General features: G+C 41.3%; 1 protein-coding gene across 4 annotated transcripts; it reads left to right on the top strand.

Annotated features, from left to right (window-relative positions):
• Positions 1-48: 48 nt before the first annotated feature.
• On the top strand, positions 49-20,826 carry EIF4ENIF1 (eukaryotic translation initiation factor 4E nuclear import factor 1). Of its 4 annotated transcripts, none has more exons than XM_042865784.1 (19): positions 49-136; positions 488-611; positions 4,161-4,234; positions 5,037-5,164; positions 5,706-6,001; positions 6,569-6,770; positions 8,210-8,385; positions 9,542-9,677; positions 10,004-10,183; positions 12,227-12,456; positions 13,300-13,368; positions 14,262-14,445; positions 15,150-15,184; positions 15,560-15,699; positions 15,875-15,959; positions 16,835-16,967; positions 17,672-18,016; positions 18,230-18,394; positions 18,951-20,826. In XM_042865784.1, the coding sequence occupies exons 2-19, from the start codon at positions 492-494 to the stop codon at positions 19,175-19,177; spliced, it is 2,925 nt and encodes a 974-aa protein (XP_042721718.1). In that variant the 5' UTR covers positions 49-136; positions 488-491; the 3' UTR covers positions 19,178-20,826. The 4 variants fall into 4 exon arrangements, with proteins under 4 accessions (XP_042721718.1, XP_042721719.1, XP_042721717.1 ...); XM_042865785.1 differs by having other exon boundaries at positions 15,105-15,184; positions 17,735-18,016; XM_042865783.1 differs by having other exon boundaries at positions 15,105-15,184.
• The last annotated feature ends 962 nt before the right edge of the window (positions 20,827-21,788 follow it).

Genomic DNA, 21,788 nt, shown 5'->3' with positions numbered 1-21,788 from the left:
GGCGGAAGGCCCCGGTTACGGCGGCTGAGGAGAGACAGAGTCGGGCGAATAGGGAGCGGGCGCGCGAGGCAGCCGCGGAGGGGCCGGAGGCGGGCAGGGCGCGGAGCCGGCCCGGTGCGCATGAAGCGCCCGAGGGGTGAGAGCGGGGAGGAGCGCAGCCGGAGCGGGAAGCGCCGCGGGCGACCGCGAGGCCTCGAGCGGAACGCGGCGCCGTGAGGAGATCCGCGCCTCCTTCTGCGCCGCGCCGGGCCGCGGGGCGAATCGTGCCGAGGGCGCTCCGGAGCCGGGCGCTGCGCTGCGGGGGGCGGGCCGGGCCGGGCGGGGAGCCGCTCCGATGGAGCCGGGGGAGCGGAGAGCCCTTGTGCTGTTGTGCTGTGCGGTTATCTGTCTGCTCGGCTGGGTGCGGGGTTTGCTCCGGCCCGGAGTGTTTGCTCCTGACGCGGCGACGCGCGTTCCCAAATGAAGTGTTTCGTTTGTTTTTCGCTAGGTCCATGGTTAAAGGCCTTGACGTAGCCATGGATAAAAGAGGAGGCATAACAGAAGCTGAGAATGGTGATGCTTTTCTGGAATTGAACAGAACTGCGACGAAATACCCCCATCGCTATACGAAAGTAAGTGCCTGTGGAAGTTGTGCGCGGAGCTGTTGGCCGCGGGTAACGAAGGAGGGAGAGCATGGTTGCAAGCAGCCTCTGTGTGGGTCAGGACTTGCTGGAGGACACAGGGCACACGTTATTTGTGATGTAGCTGCACAGCCCTGTCCTCAACAGACGTTTCGTTACCACTGCTTTATTGTAGTACCTGAGCACTTTGGAGCGTGTGCTGGAGAGGCTGAAGCATGCTGCTCTTCTAGCTTTTCTCAGCATTTGTGCTTCATAGTTCTATTTTCAGCAGTGTTAGTTTAAATTGGCCAATTTCTTTACAACATACAGCCCACCAGATGTAATTGCAGCTTCAGTCTGTGCCTGTTAAGATGCCTTTTGTAATTTTACTTGCAGTTGCTCATAGTGAGGTTTTAGAAGCATGTTCACATGTGATTCTAACTAGTGCTCAGTGTGAAAGCTTTAGCACAGGTGCTCACATTTAGCTATGATAACCATTGTTCTTATACTCAGTGTATTAACTAACTTGCAAATACAGATCCTTTCAATATGGAGTTAATATACTGTGGGGCTTAATGTTCAAATTTTGTTTGGGCTTTTGGTATCACTGCTGAAACATGCTTTTAGAAAACTTTTAATGGCAGTTGTTTTTTTTTTTTTCCTGTTGCTGAAAGCTGTGGGAACAGGTGGTCACTGCTTTGTGTAGAAATCTATTAACTTGTTTTACAGCAAATGGCTCAAAGTGTGGAACAGAGTGAGACAGCATGCTGCTGCTGCTGATTGTGTTATCTTACTTGAGAAATGCACAACTGTTTTATTCTTAGAGATTGTGTTTTTTTTTTAAAGGAGAAAAGTTATCAGTGAGACTGCCCTGCTGAGATAGCAGGGCTGCCTTATTTTGACTAGACATTAGAAAGAAGCCAAGCAGCTTGGTGTCACAGTGGCAAAACTGATGTGGGAATAGTATGGCTCTCTCTTTCCCTCCCTTTTCTTAGACGAGATGTACATCTTAACTGAAGATGCAGAGGGTAGTAGTGTTTGGAACTTGATATTGAATTATTCCTGAAGTGGAGGAGAGGAGTTATCTTTAAACTGCCCGTTAGAAAATCTGTGCCTGTCCTTGCTTGGTATTGTTCAGCTCCTCATAGAAAGAGAAACTGAATGCAACTGCAAGTTGAGTGCTTTTTTGGTCTGTACTCAGTGCTGGTGCTTAGTATGTGAATAAAGCAGTGCAGCTGTATATCCAGTATTGTTATTGCCTGTAGTTCTGATCAGAATAAAGTGGCAGAATTAGTGCCAGAAAGCACCAGTCTATTATCTGTTGGTTTCCAAAGAGTCTGATTTCTCACCCTTCTTGACTCTTTTAAAATATCTTGCCTAATACTGCTGTTTTTCTTTTGGTGAACTGTTTTGTTTGATATCACTGACAGCATAAGTGGTTTTCACATGATCAGTTTAATTCTATTCAGGGGTGGGAGGGACACTGCTTCAGGGCATGTGCTGCTGATTTAGAGTAGGGAGAGAGCTCCTCTAATAATTTAGATTATTTTACAGTGGGACAACAGCTGGTTCATGTGATGAGTCCTTGTGAACTGCTTGAACATGTGTTCAGTGACAGCTAAAAATACCTTTTTCTCTTTCCTTACAAGCACTGTTGTGTGAATTAAGAAAAAAAATGAACAAAGGAACAAAATAAGCTGCACTGTGGAAGTGCTGTCATCAGTCTACTCTTAAGACAAGATGTTGTCTATTCCAGGCTGTGTCTTCTAGTGCTTTAGAAGCTGTTGCTCCAGGGTGTGCAGCTCATAAATGGAATGCTCTTGACTTCAGTAGAAAAGTTGCAATGAAATCTGTTTGAAGTCTATGAACTCCCTCTCGTGGCCAACAAAATAGTGAATTTCCAAGTCTGGTATTGGACAGTGTTGTCAATAGTCCTCATACCTACATCAGGCTATGATAGTATTACAGCATTGATGTTCCTCGTAGATCAATGTTTATTTTGGGAGACTGTGGGCAGAGAGTCCAGCCTCCTTCTGTTTAAATATTTGCTGTCCAGGTTGTCAGATGGTGCTGAGGAAAAACTCGTTTTGCTGAGGACTAGTACAGGGTTATGCTCAGGAAGTACATTTTATGGTACCTGGGTAAAAGTTGGCAGAGCTTGTTAGTGCAGCCACTGATCTAGTTTTAGATGCATGGGGATGATGATGTGAAAGCTGTTGTGTAAATGCTTTACTCTTAGATGACAGAGCCTTCTTCAGTATGGCTGATGTGGTGTCTACTGTTAGAAGGGAGGCAGGTTGAAGAAAGGCCATCTACAGGAGATATGTAAACAGTTAGAGATGTGCATCTTTACTATGTGTAACTCTATGTGATTCAAAGCACTGATCACACCATAAGAGCTTTCTGAATGTGGCAAGCTGCAGTGAGAGGGAGATTGCCAGTCTCCCTGAAATGGCTGGCTAGTCAGGGTGCACAGCTATCAACTCAAGAGTGTGTTTGGTAGCTGGTAGGAAGTGTAAAACTGAAATATCAATCAGCATCAATTTGTCTTGGGTAGAATAAACTATAGGTGATATTTTGTAATGGGTGATGGTCAGAAATGGCAAGCTTGTCTGGAATTTCCAGATCTGCTTTAGTAATTGATGTTGTGTAATGCTTTTATTTTTACAAACTGAATCTTGCATAGCATTGAACGCAGCAATTTTCATTCCATCTCGAAAACTTGCTGGCTCCAATGTCAGTATATCTGTTGTGCTTGTAAGCTAAGTTGTGCAGGGAAATGGATGAGTAAACAAGGCTGGTGTAGACAGCCTTAAGTGTTAATGAAGTCCAACCTGACCTAGTAAGGCTTAGTACTTCATGTCAGTGTGGGCTTGAGGTTAATGTTCATGAGTAAAAATTATTCTTTTGCTCTTGTCATCTACAGTAGAGTAGATATGTGAAGAAATATGAATTTACTTGCTAAGCACTGCTGGTACTGCTTTGTCATATGCTTGAAGTCATTCTAATTTGTCATACAAGTCTGTATGACTAGTTCCAAATTATTTTCAGAAACCAGCTTTCAGGATCATTCAAACTGTTAATTTGTTTGGAAACCTTTGGTTTCTGGATTATATGAGTCCTACACTGACTCATATAAATGTTGTCTGAATTCTAAGTTACTCAGTGAAATACTCTCTTGGCACCTGAATCACACTCTAAAATTTGTTCTGTGCTGATCATGATGCTGTAACTTACTCTGCAGTGTATCAGTGTTACAGGTGAGACTCCTTGATTCTCAAACAGCATTACCTTGTCTCCAGCATAGTAGACAGAGCTAATGGGAGGTGAGCTGTATGGTCCTGATTAATGGATAGTTTGCTCAAAGGCTACTGGTGAAAGAACTGAAAAATAAACTAATTTCAACTTTTCACTGTCTTATTTAACAGGAAATGAACTAACACACTGGGAAACATGGCTTGTCAGATGAAATGGCTACATTGAATAGGTGGTCTGGAACAAATATTTGAGTCACTTAAATCTTGTCTGGGTGAGAATTCAAACTGCTTGCTTTTTTTCTAGGAGGAACTGCTGGATATTAAAGAGCGTCCCTACTCTAAGCAAAGACCTTCTTGTCTCTCTGAAAAATATGACAGGTATTTTCTTGATTATATAGAAAACTGCTTGCATCTATTTCTAAAACAGAAGTTAAAATATCAAGTAGTTCTTAGCTAGAAAGTTTCTCTTATTTTGCTGCAAGTGTACTGAAGTATTTTCAGAAGTAATAATCCAGTAGAGGAGGCTGGATGCTCTAGTTGGGAAATTTATGCTTGGAAATGTAAGATTCATCAGAAAGTAACTTTGCACTGTGCAGATCTCATAGACATGCAAAAACTATGCTTCAGCATGATTTTTGTGCTGTTTGATTTACTTAAAGTGGTACCAAGGATATAGGTGGGTGTACAGCACTGACGAGGTCATGTTGCAACAGGCTGACTTGCTTAATGGATTGCTCTCCCACGTTAACAGCGTACCTCATCTTAAAATGAAGGTGAGAGGATTCCTGGCTTGTGCTGAGAACATTGCTAAACAGCAAGATCTCCAATACCAGATTGTTTTTTTTTGCACAAGTATGAGATTGAGAGAATTTCCAGAATGCTACTGAGACAATTGATCCACTTGAGTTATTTTTATCACCATGTCAGGCAAACTTCCCTGATACCTAGTGGGATAACCCATGTTCTACAGTCTAAGCATATATGATATACTTACGTTTGTGGATCTGGAATACCATATGAGGTCATGAAGTGTAGTAAGTCAGAGATTGAGAAGTTAGGTGGGAGGTGGATCTCATTTGTGCAGATGGTTAGTGAGTTCTAGTTTTCAGCAGCAGTGTTATGGTTTCTTTACTAGACTAGTAGTAAGCAATCCTGCAACTTTGTTTCTTTGTTTTCATAGTGATGGTGTCTGGGATCCAGAGAAGTGGCATGCATCTTTATATCCGAGTTCAGGGAGGACTTCACCAGTGGAAAGCTTTAAAAAAGATTTGGATTCAGATCGGACTTCTCTTATGCGTAGGATAGTAGGTGAGTGTGCTCTTACAGTAGAGGAATCAAAGTTAAATGCAAGCTGCTGGCAAAACCTTTCCTTTGGGATGACAAATGATAAAAATATCTGAAAATTGATGACATGAAATAAGTATCAAGGAGACATTGGTGATTCCATGTACAGCTTGTTTCTGGTATGCAGGTAACTCCATGGAACTTAGCAGTCTGTTATCACCTACTATTTTTTTCAGGGTAGTAGTAAGTACATCTGTAATTATGCAGTTACAGAGGGTAGTTTTCTGTGCTTCAGGATTGGGTAAGTACTTAGGAGGTCTAGGTGAGAGCAGGGACTTTCTGGGTGATGGAACAATGATTCCTAAATATCCAGCTGTGAATTTCAACTTTCATCTTTCTGTGGCGCATGGCTAGGTTAGCCTCACAAAAATAAATTATGGATATTATCCTTCAAAAAGCTCTAGGATAGCAGCAAGGCTGTGGAATAGAAGGCTATCTTGTGGATAACTAGCTTGTGCTTGCTGTTACATTCAACTAAATACTTTGTGTGATCTTTGATTTGTAGATCCGAGAGAGCGAGTGAAAGAGGATGACCTGGATGTTGTCTTAAGTCCACAGAGACGAAGCTTTGGAGGTGGCTGTCATGTAACTGCAGCTGTTAGCTCACGTCGAGCAGGCAGCCCATTAGAAAAAGAGAATGATGGTGTCCGTGTTATTGGTGGACGTAGGATTGGCAGTGGAAGAATTATCTCTTCACGTAACTTTGATAAAGACCACAGGGGTGGTGAAAAAGATATACGTGATTCTAGAGATGCAAGAGACAGAGATCGTGAGAGGGACTACAAAGATAAACGCTTCAGGGTTTGTTCTTTTTTCCTGCTTAGATATTAATGTGGTTTTGGACAGTCTGCATTAAAAGTGACAGGAACAGACTAACTGCAGTTCAGTGTTCCACACAAGTGGGCTTCTTAAAGAGAATCTTTGTGATCTAATGGATGAGCGCTCAGAGCTTCAGGTGTCAATCCTTTTCCAGAAGAACTGGGATACATCCAGTTCTGTGTATCCTACAAACATCTCCTGTGATAAATGCAAGATACTAAGAAGTCTGATAGTTCGTAGTTCTTGACCTAGCTGTTGTCAGCAGATGGAAGCTTTTATGCTTCAAGATATTTGTTTTAAACAATACAAAATATCTTCCTCTCAGGAAACAGAACTGAGTTTATACAGGCCTTTGCAGACCAATAGCCTCATTGTTGAAGCAGAAATTCAGCTGTAAAGTTTAAAATTGAATAAGCAAGCTGAATGTGCTTTAAAAAAGAAAAACAAGATGATGGGTGGGAAATAGTGTCATCTGCTTTGGAGGTCAGGGAGGAATGTTATGAAACTACATTCAGTGGTTAACTTAGTATTTTTAACATCCCACTTCAGAGGGAATTTGGTGATAGCAAACGTGTCTTTGGGGAGCGGAGAAGGAATGACTCGTACACAGAAGAGGAACCTGAGTGGTTCTCTGCTGGTCCTACAAGTCAGTCTGAAACGATTGAGCTCACAGGCTTTGATGACAAAATTCTAGAGGAAGATCACAAAGGGAGAAAACGTACAAGAAGGCGCACAGCCTCGCTGAAAGAAGGTAATGGTACATCTGACAAAGGCTTTTCTGTCTGTTCCGTGCTGCTGGATGTAGACATGATTCCATTACAGATACGGGCAAGTGTCGGGGTAACACAGTTTACCAGCCTCTGTCCTGCATAGCTTTAGGTTGTGCTAAAGCAGAAGGCTTATGAGCTGGGGAGTAATGTTGTATCACTTACAAAGTTTTTGCAGTCTGAAAGGCAGAACTGAGGGTCTGGAAGAAACTTTATGGATATGGACAGCTTTTGGGAATTTGTAGGCTGCTGAAAGGATTTTGTCTGCTTCTGTATCCTAATGATAAAGAATTAGTTTAAACTAAGCTAACTGTGCTTTGAGGTACTTCAAATATTCTGTTTCCTATGGTAGTGCATGCATTAGAAATACTGGGTTGGATGTACAGCTGTACAGCTGCATACAGCAACGTAAATTTAAATTGAATTTGGAGGCTAAATCTGAACCCTCTGTGGTTGTTGGACATCACAGCTCTACCACTGCCCTAGCAAAAACTGTAGTACAAACTTGACTGAGGCAAGGAAGATGGCTGCTTAATGCTAACAACTTTACAGCTGGGCAAAATAAACCTGTACTCTTCAGAATTAAGCTGTACTGTATTAAGTGAATACATAGTTCCAATTACATTAGGTTTGTATTAAGTTTCAGCTTTCTTGCAAGCTTAGTAACCCTTTATGTGTATACTTCTCTTGCTGAGGGGAATAGGAGCAATACTTACATTACTTACATACTTATTATTATTAAGTCTAGTATTATTAAGAATGTTTATATCAAGTACCAGCTTTCAGGGAGCCTCGTCTGTGGAATTTCTAGGAGGAAAGCAGAAGCTTCCAAAGGATTCTTCATGGAAGAACAGCTGCTGTTAACATACTGGAATAGCTGTATCTGTCTGTCTGCTTAGTGTAACAGTACATCTCATCTGTGTTCTGTGTACTTTCCTGGGTTGATTAGGATACGGTTAATTACTGTTTCAATGGCAAGTCTCATTTTCATGTTTTGAAGCAGATAGCCATAATTACAGACTAGAATTCCTTTACTGAAGATGTAGCAAGTCTTGGTTTCTGTTGTGGCAGACTGCAGCCATTGTAGTATAGGTAACTTCTGTTGGAAGGAGCTTCAAAGATCCAGTCCAACTGCCTGACCATGTCAGGGCTAACCTAACGTTAAAGCACGTTACTGACAGCGTTATCTAAATGCTGCGTGAATGCTGACAGGCATCAGCCATTTCTCTGGGAATCCTGTTTGTGTTTAAGCAGCCTTACTTTAAAGGATTTTTTATGTCCAGTCTGAAGCTCCCCAGCACAGCTTTGTGCTGCTCCTATCAGAAGCTGTAATGGCTGGGTGAATGTATTGCCTGTTAGGTGCTGTTTGCATAGGAAATACTTCAGTGTAGTGACTCAGCAGCTATTTGATTTTCTTCTTAAGGGATAGAATGCAATGGTGGAGTGGCAGAAGAAGATGAAGTGCAAACTGTCCTTACCAATGAAACTCCAGCAGATCAAGAAGTTCCCAGGGAAGCTGTCCTACAAGAACCAGCTCCAGGGGAGTTTGACTTCAATGAGTTTTTTAACTTGGATAAAAGTGTTCCTGGCCTGGCTTCGGTGAGCTTTTCCTTTAAGCTGAGTGTACTCATAAGAGAAACTTCAGATTGCTACTATGTCCAGTTACAGTGTCTTGCTTTTAAAGTTGCTTAATGTGATGTGCAAGTCTAAGACAGCCTTTCAGAACTTGAATTTCGGTGTGCTAGGACACTACTTCTGAATGTTCTCTATCTCTAAAGAAAGTTTGAGTTTGTAATAATGCAAAGAAGGAAGAAAGACTCAAAATCACTATCTTGTTTGTTGCTGTTGTAAATAGTATTGAGCACCACTTGTTTCAGTGAACTTCTCTGGTGGCAGAAAGCTGTTATTCCTTTGGTCTGAAATGTATGATGAAACTTCACCTATACCCATTGAGCAAACTTTTAATTGGACTCTCTTGCAAGATACAAGAAGCTTTAGTTTGAGTTAAGTTTTACAATGCTCTGCTGTTGAAATTCGTGTAGCAAAGGAGTAAACAGTCACTGTGAATGGGAGTGGCTTTTGATTGATCAATTCAGCAAAGTCCCGTTCAGTGAAGCCGGGTCAGGCTGAAGGGAGAAGGAGCTGGCTGCTAGACTCAATTGATCTGAAGAATGCAGCCCTCTTAGGCACAGAGTAGTTCAGGATGTGAAGTGCAAGCAGGTAGCCATTGGCTGCTGGCCTTCTGCCCCACCTGTTGTGGAATACTCCAAGGCTGGGGAGTTGTCCTTGCACATCATCCAAGGCTCTGTCCTTGGAGCTGAAGTGAGTCATGGCTGCAGGAAACTTGGCTAATCAAAGTATTGCTTATGTGCTGTGATAGGGACCAAGACTGGCCCATATCTGGCCAGAATTACTATTATATTATAACTTGCTTTATCTCTTTTAGAGAACGCTTCTGCTGCTTTTCTCACACATCCACTTTGAAATGTCATAGGTGCAGCATTTAGGTGATGCTGTTTCAGTTCTTATTTAAATCTGAACAAATTTTTGGTATAAATGAAAGATGTAATGGATTTTTGCTAACACTGGTTATACAAATCTATTATATTTTGAAGGAAAAAGTATTTCAAAATTTCTAAACTCCAGGGTCCCCATCTCATTATCTATAACAGAATAATCTTGGTTGTACAGTGAAGCCTCTCAAAGATGCTTCTGATCATAAGCTTCTGGTTTTTTTTTTGTTCTCATAATCTAGATGATAGAAGATGTGCTAGGGGAAGGTTCAGTGTCTGCCAGCAGGTTTAGCAGGTGGTTTTCTAATCCCAGTCGTTCTGGAAGTCGGTCAAGCAGCTTGAGATCTACACCCCATGAGGAACTGGAGAGACTAGCAGGTAAGACTGCAGAACAATGCGTGGTCTCTTTCTTTTGTATTCCCTCCTACTTGTTTAATGAGAATGTGGCAGGTACACTTTAGAACAGTGCCTCTCCCGCAGTTCAAGCACCTGATGTTCTTTTGGAAGTTCTTAATGTAAGCAGCTATAAGTTCTGTTTTTATAAGCGTTCTTGTCGTTCTCATAATGACTTTTCAGCTGACCTTGGGCAGAGGGTATGAGGCGTAACTTCAGTGACCTGTTGAACTTGGTTACCAGTGTATGTTCATCTTGAGACATTGGGTTGGTAAACTGATGTGGCAGTGCTCCTGGTTTTGCTGTTTCAGGTCTAGAGCAAGCCATTCTCTCCCCTGGCCAGAACTCTGGAAACTACTTTGCTCCCATTCCATTGGAAGACCACTCTGAAAACAAAGTGGACATCCTAGAAATGCTACAGAAAGCCAAAGTGGACTTAAAACCTCTTCTCTCAAGTCTTTCAGCCAACAAGGAAAAGCTTAGAGAGAGCAGTAAGTGCCTCTTCAGATATCGTGGAGTTCTCATTGTGCAGTACCTCAAACCAAGAGGCTTGGTGTTCTGGATACATCAACTACCAAGTCCAGAAGTAGGAAGCACTACAGGTTTACTGGCACTATAGACCACAAAATCAGCAAATCTTAGTTATGTTAGTGTCTTCACTAATTCTTTTCATCCTGATCACAGGATGAGATCAACTCTCAGACCATTTACTGGCCAGTAATGATCATAACTTAGGATGATGCAAATCTTGAGCTGAGATTCATGCTTTCTCTGGCCTTTATTTAAGCTTGTCATGCTTGAGACTGGTAATGTCAGTTCAGAAACTGTAGTATCTGAACTCTGGTTTACCAAAAACTTGTTTTAATTCTTGCCAGGATCTTCAGTGGATCACATCGATCCATTAAATGCTGGGATCTAAAAAGATGAACGACTGCTGGAGGATATTAGTGTTTCTTCATACTGTTAATACTAAAATCAAATCTCTCAAGACTGTTGCTAGTACTTGAGTCACAGTGATCTGTTTGCTGTTCTGTTTTCTAATTAAACAATTAACCTTGAGGTACAACATAGGAACAGATTTGCCTCAGTTACACTAACCTAACTAGAATCATGGGACTGCAGGTAACTTCCTGTTAGCAGTTGCCAGCAAAAGTGAATTCTATTTTCAAATGAGTTCAGGGCTGACTTAAACTTGATGTTGAAGGGACTTTTCAGTTATGCATTTGCACGTTTGGCACCATAGCACGCATGGTGGTACAAAAATACACGTGTTCTTTTTTAAATCTTAGTCTTGTTCCAAATTATTTTCCATTTGGCAAGCAGCATGTATTGCCTTGTGAAATGGACTGAACAAAATGTAATGCTGTTCCACAATCTGTGTGAAGCAACTGGGTATGAAATCATCCAAGAACTGCAAATATTCTGAAGCATCCATTTCAGGAGCAGGAACTGTCTGGCTAACATGTGGAAAACATTTTCTTAATTTGACTTAAATAGAAGTGCAAGTCTTTTCAATGTTCTGCTTGGTCTGAATTTCCTACTAAACCATTTCTAAACTTTGATCCTCACAAAACAGCAATGAAGGAATAAAGAACTGGGGGAAGCTTCCATTCACACTCTGGCTTGTTGTGTGTTCTCATAACTTACGAGTACTACAGAGTTTCCAGTCCAATTCCTCTCCACCAACGTCATGCTTTTCCTTCATGTTTCATTCTGCATGTCTGAATCATTGCTTCGTCTCGCCTTCTTGCCCAGATTTCCAAAAAAATCTTATTTCTTTGGGTCAGTGCTTGCTTCAGCAATTCATAGCATGTGCCTTTCTCTGTTCTGTTAAGGTATCATACCTTGGGACAAACAAACTGGTCCATAATGCTTGTTATCAGCTAGCCTTGTTATCAGTTTACATATATGCATGCACACAAATGCAAGTACTGCTTATTAACATTTGTACCTTATTCTGATTACGCCAGTGAAATCTTTCTGTAATGGCTCTTAATTTTGGGGCAAAAAAGCCTACTTCAAACTTAATGCACACCAACTAAGTGTGCAACTGATTGTCCAAAGCATCAACGTTTCTCCAGGTATGTATCCTCTGTACCTGTGATAGCTTCAGGCAGCTTGACACTCCTTACACTGTGGCTGTAAGACAATCTGAAATAGAAGAAATAGAATTTTCTGAGTTAAACTCAGTCTTTTCATGAGAATATTCTCTATTAAAAGTAAATGAAATCTTAATATGCTATCAAATGAAGTAATGGCTTGTCACCGAGGGTAAATTAAAGGTAATGAAAACTTAACAGGCTCTTGCAGTGCCTTACATGCTCTTATTTGTGCATGATGATACCTCCAGTGTGAATATGAAGATGTCTAAGTACAGGTAAGATGCTGTTCAGCAGCTGGTGCAGATATTAGAAGACAAGTTTTTTGGCTGTTACCCTGTTTTCAAACAGTTTGTATTCAACTCTTGCACAAGAATGGAGCTTGCTTTTAAAAAGGGCACTGTGGTTCACCACTATTTCTTCTGTATTTCTCAGCGCATTCAGGAGTTGTGCTTTCAGTGGAAGAAGTTGAAGCTGGGCTTAAGGGCCTAAAAGTGGATCAGGAGGGGAAGGTTGCTACTCCATTTATGGCAGAGCAAATGGAGGAGTCGTTGAACTTAGCTGGGTCCAGACAGATCAAGAAAGATGGGGATATGACTGCATTTAACAAACTGGTCAGTAGCATGAAGGCAAGCGGGACTCTACCTTCACAGCCCAAAGTCAATGTAAGTAACACACAGCTGTCTCTAGTGAGCTGTTAATGGATCTGTGTGAAGATTCAGGATGCAAATTGAAAACCCCTTACATTACACTTCTGATAACGTGTGGGGCATGGTTGAATCCGTTGGCATGATATTAAATAGTGGCTTTCATTTACCATTTTGTTGCTTGAAGGTGGAAGAAAGCAGTAATAAAACAGATGTGCTGTTCATTTTCTCCAGCCAAAGCAATTAGGTTTCTGTTGGTTTTTATTATAGAGGGCACTGCTCTATAAGTTCCTATACTTGAACTTAACTTGTCAATGTTTTGATTAGAAGCAAACTTCTCTGTAAAAAAAGAAAAAAAGAAAAAAAGAAAAAGAAAAAAAAGGGCATGGGCCATGCATAGCAGATACCCTCAGTCAGCTCCTTATAGAAGACATGCTAGAGATGAGTGCCTCAGTACTGCTGTTCAAAGACATCTGTCAAATATGTCAATTAGGTGTCACTAATGCTTAGCTGAAGCCTGTATTTCTTGCTGTACCAGTGCTCCTTATTTCTGCATTGCTTCAGTTGCCCACTTGCCCTAGCATTTCTTGTAGTTTGCACAATCAAATTCAGGGATCAATGTTGTACTTTGAGTTTATTGAACTGTTTGCATGCAGTCTAACACTAGTTTTCTTGAGGAATATCATGAGCCTGCTCAGCCTTTAACTTGGCTGGGATTTTATTTGGCTGATGACTAAACTGTAGTCCTCAGAACAGACAAAACTGTTAACATCACTGAGACAGGAATGTGGATGGTGTCTTAATGAATACATTGCTTGTCATATTGAGGTGTAGATTAAAGTGTTTTCATTTTCTTAACAGAGCCTTGAGAGTCATTTAATGTCACCGCCAGAGATACCAGGCCAGCCTCTATCAAAAAATATTCTGCAGGTATTTCTTATAAGCTGTGTAGATTTTTCTTTTTCCCTACTAGGAAAAAAAGAAAACAAAATAATGTTTGGAAGTAAGGCTTTAAGGCAGTTGTAAGGGGTCAGACTATTCTCCCTGTAAATGAAGCTATTTACAACTGAACTGTGAATTTGTCTTATGATGTGTGTCCCATGATTATAATTTGAAAGCATACAAGGGTTGCTATGAAAGTAAGACTTTCTATTTTATGTTTGCCTGCATGTCAAAGGCAGATGTTGGTGAGATGGCAGTAAAGGTTAAACCTGTCAGTATTGTTATGTTTTGCTGCTGTGGGATAGATGGCAGCAGAGGGGCAGCGTGTTGAAGTGGCATCTGACATGGAAATTTGTGCAAAGTAAAGGTGTGGAATGGAATTCCTCTACATGTCAATGAGTGCCAGATCTCTCCTACATTCATTGATGCTTGCTGAATGTTTGTGGAGACTAAGCAGGGGATGTCAGCACAGTGAGGTGCTGAGTGGTGCATTTCAGCAGTGTGACAGTGGTCACCTTCACTGGTGCAGGTTTGTACAAGCATGGCATGCAGGCTCTCGTTAATGGCTGCCAGAAATGCACAGCTAATGGTGGTGACTGTTGAAAAAGAGTGTTTTGCAGCTGAGAATTTGCTTTATCCGTGTGACTGTACGTCTTGTATCTATTGTAGTTCCTATGGAAGTAAATAGGAGGTGTTAGTTCCAGAGCCACTCCTGTGAAACCTGGCTAGGTGTCTAATTCTACCAGATTTGGTGTCTAGTTGCACAAGTCAGCCTTCTCTTCTAACTTGCTAAAAATAGCATAGCCTGCAGTCCAGTAAAATGAACCCTTCTGTGTAAATTGATCTGCTATTCTGAGCATTCTTCTGTTACGTGTTCATAGGAACTTCTTGGTCCACCCATTACCAGACCTGCTTCATCAAATGTCTTAAGTGGCCTAATAAGTGGTTTGGAACCTGGAGCCTCTTTACTGGGACAGAGGGCGCCCTCTCCTCCTATCCCACCTGTGTTTCCAACTCGAGCTGCTTCTGCAGATTACCTGCGCCATAGAATATCTTCACCTATTGGTATGACTTGTTGCAAGACAGTGTTTCTTATGGATTTTTGGAATGATTCCACTTTCTTTTAAAGAACTCTTCATAGAACAGTGAACTTGGTGACATTGGTAGACAGGTTTGCCTCTTGACTGTGTACAAGATGTCATCCTTGTTGGTCTCTGTTTAATCACAAAAATCTAGAAGTCAACATCAGCTGGAACTCAAAGTAAATTCTGGTGCATTGAAATGTGGTCTGCTACATAAACTAATTTTCACCTGGGAAAGAGTTTATTCTCTTTATAGCAGCTGGCACAGCACTAGGCTGTAGGTATGTAACAAGCTGATAGAGCACTGCTGTAGCTACTGCTGAGCAGTGCTTGCACAGTGTTGAGGCCTTGACTGTTTCACATTCTGCAGCCCCAGTGATTAGACTGAGGGGCACAGCTAGGCAGATAACCTGAATTAACCAAAGAGTTGCTCCATGCCACGTAATGCTCAGCAATAAAAAGAGGAGTGGGTTTAGGAAGGAGGTTGTCTTTTGCTTGGGAACTGACTAAATGGGAAGCTGAGAATCTTGACAGGGGATCTTTAATTTGGGTACGAATGGTTTACTTAAGGGTGTATATCATATGCTGGGGGGGGAGGTCTGATAGTGCTTTTAGATGCAGCTGTTGAATGTTTTTCATTAGGTTTTGGACAAGGTTCTCAGCAATTGCTCGGTGATCCATTTCCAGGTGTGAGGAAGCCCATGAGCCCAGTTGCTGCACAGGTTAGACCGAAGTGCTTTTTGCTTGTATGTTAAATTTGCTTAATAATCTTTCTCCTTATATTTTGAAGTCCAGAAAAAACTCGTGGAAACAAGTTTATTGAGTAAACACGTAATATGTGCTTGTTCTAGTTAACTCCAAATATGAGAATGTGGAGTCTAATTTAGTACCATCTCAAAACCTCATTGTAATTAGAACTATTTTAGGCTATATTAAGAGCTTTTAAGCATCTGTTGTCCCTCAGTAAAATAGAGGGCTGTTAGTGGGGAGATGCTTTGTGAAGGCAAAGCAGTAAACCTTTGGCATTATTTCTTTCAAAAAAAAAAAAAAACCCTTTAATTTGTGGTGTTTTCTTTTCCAACCCAACTCCACTTCAGATGAGTCCCCTGGAAATACAACAAGCTGCATTAGAGGGACTAGCATTACCACATGACTTAGCCATACAGGCAGCAAACTTCTATCAGCATGGCTTTGGAAAACCACAAATGGACAAAAACAGAGATGGCTATAGAAACAGGTAGGTATCTGACTGCAGAACATAAGAGGCACGTTGTCAATTGTTTTTCACTTGGATATTTTCTTTCAGAAGAGACTGGTGTTAGTGTGACTTGGGCTTGTATTATTTATTGGCAATCTTGGCTTTCATTCTGAGCCATAAGTAGAACTGCCTCTAACTTCCTGTTCTTCAACAGACAACAGCGAGTGACTAAATCACCTGCACCAGGACACAGAGGGAATACATCTTCTCCAGCCCCCACAGCATCCATCACTAGCATGGTCAGTACCCCAGTACGTAATGACTGTAGGAAAAGCTGTAAAGGTAGCTGCAGTAACAAGATCATGGCAACCACAGTCAGCAGAAGAATGTAAAGAGGAGTTGATTGAATCACAAGGGCAATATTATAATGATAATGAAAGGATTAATTGCATGTGATGCTTTGAAAAATAGCCTTTTCTGATTGGTGGGTTACCCAGAACTGAAGAAGCCCCAGTAATGTTTCCTTGACCCAGTCTTCTCAAACAAAAGGAAGATAACTATATAGAAAAACTAAGCCTTCATATTTTGATGTCCAGGCTTCCAAAAGATAAGGGTTGAAAGTTGCTGGGCACTGTAGAAAACACTGGTCTGCAGTAGGGGTATGAAGTGACTCACCTAAATGAAAGCTGAAATAGTATCTTTCAAAAAACTAAAGCCTCAAACCTGACTGTTGCCTCCCCGTCTTCAGTAGTATGTTGCTTTGGTCTAAGCTTTCCAATTAATCAGTCAAGTACTTGCAGTTTAGGGCCAGCACAAGACATTAGCTGCTAAACAGTTGCAAGAACTTTTTATATGTGTAACAAGTGTTACATAACTTCAGATGGGGAGGGGGACAGCTAAGGCAGTAGTTTTCCCTGGATTTGTCATCCATGAGTTAATACAAGTAAGGTTTCAACTTTCTCTGTGAGAAACAAAAACTTTGACAAAAAATAGAGAAGTACTTGAATTACAGAATAAAGGGGTGAAATATAGCGAACCAAAGTAATTGGTGAATTAAGTAGCTGATTAAACAGAGCTTCAAATGGAAAGGGTATACAAGAATTGATGTCCACTCACAACTAAGGTAGTGCAGCCTTGGCAATAAGCACTGACTGTTTTCTGCTGTTTTCTGCAGCTGTCTCCTTCCTTTACACCTACCTCAGTGATTCGCAAGATGTATGAGAGTAAGGAAAAGAGCAAAGAGGAGCCAGTTTCTGGGAAACTGAAAGTCAGTGATGGTAAAGATGAAAATCAGAGGCCAAATGAAGGTATTGTAATGGCTTTAAACTAACACACATGAATGAGACTTGTAATAGAATTGAAGAGCTACAGTACATGTGTCCATACTGGCTTAAGATACCTCTGATTTATGGAGTGCAGGCAGGTGTAAAGAATAAAAATGGATCTATAAGAAGAGTTAGAGAGCTATGAAGGAGGTGTACACCTGAGTGCATTCTTCCAGCAGTGTTAGGTTTACATCTGTTATTCTTGTTTGTGAATGGTACTGACCATAGGAAGCCTGGAAAAAAAACTGCTTATTTACAGCTTTTTGGATGAATTAGCATATTAACAATATTAATTGCATACAATACCAGCAATTGAATATAAGCAACTTAGAGCCCTCCTGCAACATCTTAACTGAACAATTAAAGCTGAGACCAATTAACCTCTCCCAAATGTAGCTGGTTAAGGAAGTGTTTTGTCACATTGACTGATATAAGTGGCTGTTAAGAAGAAATGCTTAATACTGACTGACCCAGTAAGACTAGTGTCCAGTTGCCATTACATTGTACTTCAGTACTATCAACAACAGAGAGGTAGCTTAATGCCATTCAGGAAGGCCAGAAGTTTCCTATTGCATATAAATAAAGTTCAGTTAGTCCTGGCATTTAACAGTCTAACAGTCATCACCTTTAATTTTCATTAGATGCAATCTCTAGCTGTGGATTATAATAGCTGTATTCAATTCTAGCTACAGATAATCTACTGTCTAGTTCTGTGGAGAATGCAGATCAAGAAACTTTGCCCACCTTAGGTACCAAACTACCTGCACTGCAGCGCTCTGCATGTTCCACACCTCTTACCCAAGCAAATCGTTGTACCAAAGAGCAAGACTACAGGCCTAAATCAGCTGGTAGAAAGACTCCCACGATGGCCTCCCCAGTACCAGGAGGCCCTTTCCTCCGTCCTGTTCATCAAGTACCCCTTGTTCCCCATGTACCAATTGTGCGACCTGCTCATCAACTGCATCCAGGATTGGTCCAGAGAATGCTGTCGCAGGGGGTTCATCCACAACATCTTCCTTTACTGCAAGCAGGTAAATCATACTTTGTCCCTTAAGTTAAGCCCTTTCATGAATATGCCATCGTTTGCACTGGGAACAAATTGGTACTTAGTACTAGCAATGTTTATTACGTGAAAACTCTTAAAATCCAGGTAGCAACTTCCAGTCCATCTATAATATAAATGTTAGTTTTGCTTCAAGGTCCTTCTACCTATTAGGTGAAATTTCCTCATTGCCGTTCAACAGGTATGCTTCCTCCTGGAGTGGACCTGTCTCACTTGCAAGGAATATCTGCTCCCATCCTTGGCCAACCTTTTTATCCATTACCAACAGCCAGCCATCACATCTTAAATCCACGCTCTGGGACACCTTTGCAGCTAGCAATGATGCAACAGCAACTACAAAGATCAGGTAAGCTAAAACATGCAAGGGGAGTGTGAGGTTTTCAAATGCTGGCAGGGTGTTCCAGTTAGTATACTTGTTGGCTAGCTTTAGTATATAGGAATAAGAGGAAGTTACTTTATCTACACAAGAATAGTGATTATGAATATCTAAATTGCCAGAGTAGTTTTGCCTGCAGTGGGTTCTCATACCAGAAGAAAATCCAAGTGAAGCATTCAGCTTCAAGATGTGTTGCTATTGATGGATCTGTGTCTTGCAGCACGTGTGCAGTCTTTCCTTCCTTTCTGGGTGAGAAAGGCCACCCATCTACCTCCAGTAAGACGTTCTCTGCTTTTTTTCCAGTGAAAACCTACATGGTACTTTGTCCAGAACTGGTAGTGTCAGGTGGTTTGTGGGAGTACTGACAAAATGAGCAAGGGGGTCTTGATTTCCCAGGACTAATAGAATGTAAAAGTCACGTTTGGTTTACGTGCAAAATGCTCGTATGAGGTATCAGTTGCTCTAGGGGAAATTGCACTGTTGGGTGAATTCACTACTCCACTTCAAATAGCTTTACATTTCACAGGCACTGGAGCACAGGGATCACCTGCTGGTGTGCAAACAACCCCTCAGAATGTGTCGTCTCGGACTGGATTATCTCATGGGCACACGCAGCTTGACCATCGTCCCAGCCAGAGAAGTGGCTCTCCCATTGGCCTTGCAAAGTGGTTTGGTTCAGATGTCTTGCAGCAGCCTCTCCCTTCCATGCCATCCAAAGTCATCAGTGTAGATGAACTGGAATATCGGCAGTGAACAGTGACCACTGGGTGGGACACTTGTGATTCTTTAGACTGGATAAAAATGTCCATAGTCAGGACTTCACCTCTTTGTTTTTTTGGGGCTTTTATTTTTAGCACTCTGTGCAAGATTTCTTTTGAAAGACTAAAGCACATGGCACCTGTTCTGGTCTCATGTCTGCATCAAGACTAAGGGATCCATTATGGCTTGAATAGTGAAGCCTGAAGAAATTTAGATGCAAGACAAAGCCAGTTTAATCCTGGAAGTGTCTATTTTTTGGTTTTGTAAGATATGTGAATGAAGTGCTGATATTCTCTAGTGTAGGGGTAGCAGCTATAAATTCCTCCTGCAGAGAACTAAATGTATAGACCCTTGTGTACAGACTTGTGTATAAACAATCTTTTGTATATATACACATAGAATAGCTTTTTTGAATCTATACAGCTGTACATAAGAGTAGCTGATGACAGTTAAGCTTTAGTTGTGCCTATGGTTTGGATCTTTCTCCATTGTACATGTGGGAGTTTAAGATTAAAGTTGCATATCCTAAGTGTGAGTGAACAGGATAAAGTTGCTTTGCCTTTTCTTGCTGCTCATCTCCTGTAGGTCTCCCTCAAACACATCTGTCAAATACTGTGCACTCAGTGTAGCTAGCATCAAAGTGAAAAAGCCCACACCTTGCTGTCTGTGTAACAGAAGTCCGATTCCTTGTGTGTATGACTCTTGCCATCAAGTGAGAGAATTGTCTAGTCTTCAAATGGCATTGAGGTACAGTGATATTAAGCCAAATCTTCATCTGTCATAAGCAAAGAGACTGTTGGTACCTACTGGTCATAGTTCTTCCAAGAGGGCTGGTGCTGGTCCTTGTTTAGCTGCAGTATTTTCCTTGTTTTAATCTTCCAAACAAGTTACTGAAGGTCATCAAAATGGAGCCTTTAAATCCTCTCCCTTCAACTCCTCAGTCATAGGTGTGGTATGTTCTATACTGCCTTCCCTTCTATGCACAGAAGGGAGTCCCAAGAACTGTCCTAAGTCTGGTGTGCATCTACTGATGCAATTACTGTGAAACTTGCTTTTGGAGTCTTGTTCTGCGGTTTGAAAGGGGGAGGAGGGGGTAGTTTTGTGATCTTACTGTGTATATTTGGTTTTTAAAATACTATGTTCCTTTTAAGCCTGTTTCACTTTCCTGAACAGTTCAGTGTTTTTTCCATCCTTTACTGCATGGTTCTTCACTTCACTTTCTCACTTGTGTTAAGTCTAGTACTGCTGTCATGTCTTCTATCTAGCTTAGGCCAGTGTGCTTTTAAAAAAAAAAAAAGTGAAAGCAGAACCAGAATTGTCACAGCCTTGCTCTTTCAAAGTCTCACTGAATGCAAAACCAGCAGCAGAAAGGAAAAAAAAAAAAAATCACTTGACTAATAGAACAATTGTCAGCATGCTGTGGTGGGTTTGTTTCAGTCTAGCAGAGACAATGTTGTATGGAAATAGCAAGCTGATATTAGATATGGAATCTGTTGGGGGTCACCCATGTTTCTAGTGGTTGTTCATAAAACAATCTCTGTAAAACATGCAATCACCAGCTTGTCCTTGTAAGATTGTTTTCATACTTTTTTAACTTGACACTTTCCCAGTAACATTCTGTAAATAAAGTTGATTCTACCAGCTGTCTGTATCAACTGCTCTGGAACTCATTTCAGTGCATGGGTGGCTTAGCATTAGAATCATGATTTGAGCTGAATCCCCAGGAGGTTTCAGCTTCCACGTTCTTCCATGTGAATGATGGATCTGGTTTTGTTTTAGGATGTGTTACCAGCTCTAGGGCAGGTCCTGTTATCTAAGTGCAGCAGTTTGACTGTACCAGCAGTATGTAGTTTAAAGGCTGATCTTGACAGCGCCAGGGTTTTAAGAGTAAGGAATGAAATACTGATGTACCAGATGCACACGCAGCAGCTGCTGAACCCTGCTCTGCCACTAAGCAGCACCTAGAGGAAGGGTGGATGAGCCTCTGTTCATAATAGCTTCCACCCTCTGCTGTACTGCCTTCCAGTCATGTAGTTGTTAAAGAAAATTTAAGTGCTTGAACTAAACCACAATCAAAGCTTAGTAGCAACCTCTGGTGTGAGAACAGTTTTTTTTTCTACACTTCAACATCCCTACTTCCATTTTTGTAGGAGTGACTGCTGCAACTGTGATAGAGCTCTAAGTGAAACAAAAAGCTTAGCTTTATTCACTTCTATTGTGAAACAAAAGTACTGCTTTAAGAGCTGCCAACTTTCCTTGCACAATTAAGTTTGGAGAAGTCAAGTAAGCAGGAAATTCTTTTAAGAAAACTCAAAAGCTTCCAGTCACTAACAAAGTACAGGCATCGAGCTTGTTTCCACTGATAGAAACAATTGAAAAAGTGCTACTCAAGATCAAAACCTAGCATCTTCTCCACAACTGCAGGACTACTAACCTTGAAGAATTCCATCAAGAACATCTGAGATAAAGGCAGCCAAAGCTCATATTTTCTGTCCTTGAGTTCTGCCTTGTAAGATATGGTTCTCCAGCCTCTGCTTTTTGGTTTGTTCTAAATTAGAGCAGAGTAATTTCAGCTGTGTGAACTCTTCCAATCTGAAGTCATCAC

The sequence above is a fragment of the Lagopus leucura genome, unplaced genomic scaffold (assembly GCF_019238085.1).
Source record: "Lagopus leucura isolate 7727_CA_CO unplaced genomic scaffold, USGS_WTPT01 Super-Scaffold_806, whole genome shotgun sequence".
NCBI lineage: Eukaryota > Metazoa > Chordata > Aves > Galliformes > Phasianidae > Lagopus > Lagopus leucura.
The sequence above is the reverse complement of the archived record's forward strand: the minus strand, read 5'-3'. Positions and strand labels throughout refer to the sequence as shown.

Coding starts and splice junctions, on each gene's coding strand:
- EIF4ENIF1 (XM_042865783.1), top strand. CDS start 492: ATGGTTAAAGGCCTTGACGTAGCCATGGATAAAAGAGGAGGCATAACA. Junction 8,386..9,541: donor GTGTTCCTGGCCTGGCTTCG/GTGAGCTTTTCC, acceptor CTCATAATCTAG/ATGATAGAAGATGTGCTAGG. Junction 16,968..17,671: donor AAATCAGAGGCCAAATGAAG/GTATTGTAATGG, acceptor ATTCAATTCTAG/CTACAGATAATCTACTGTCT.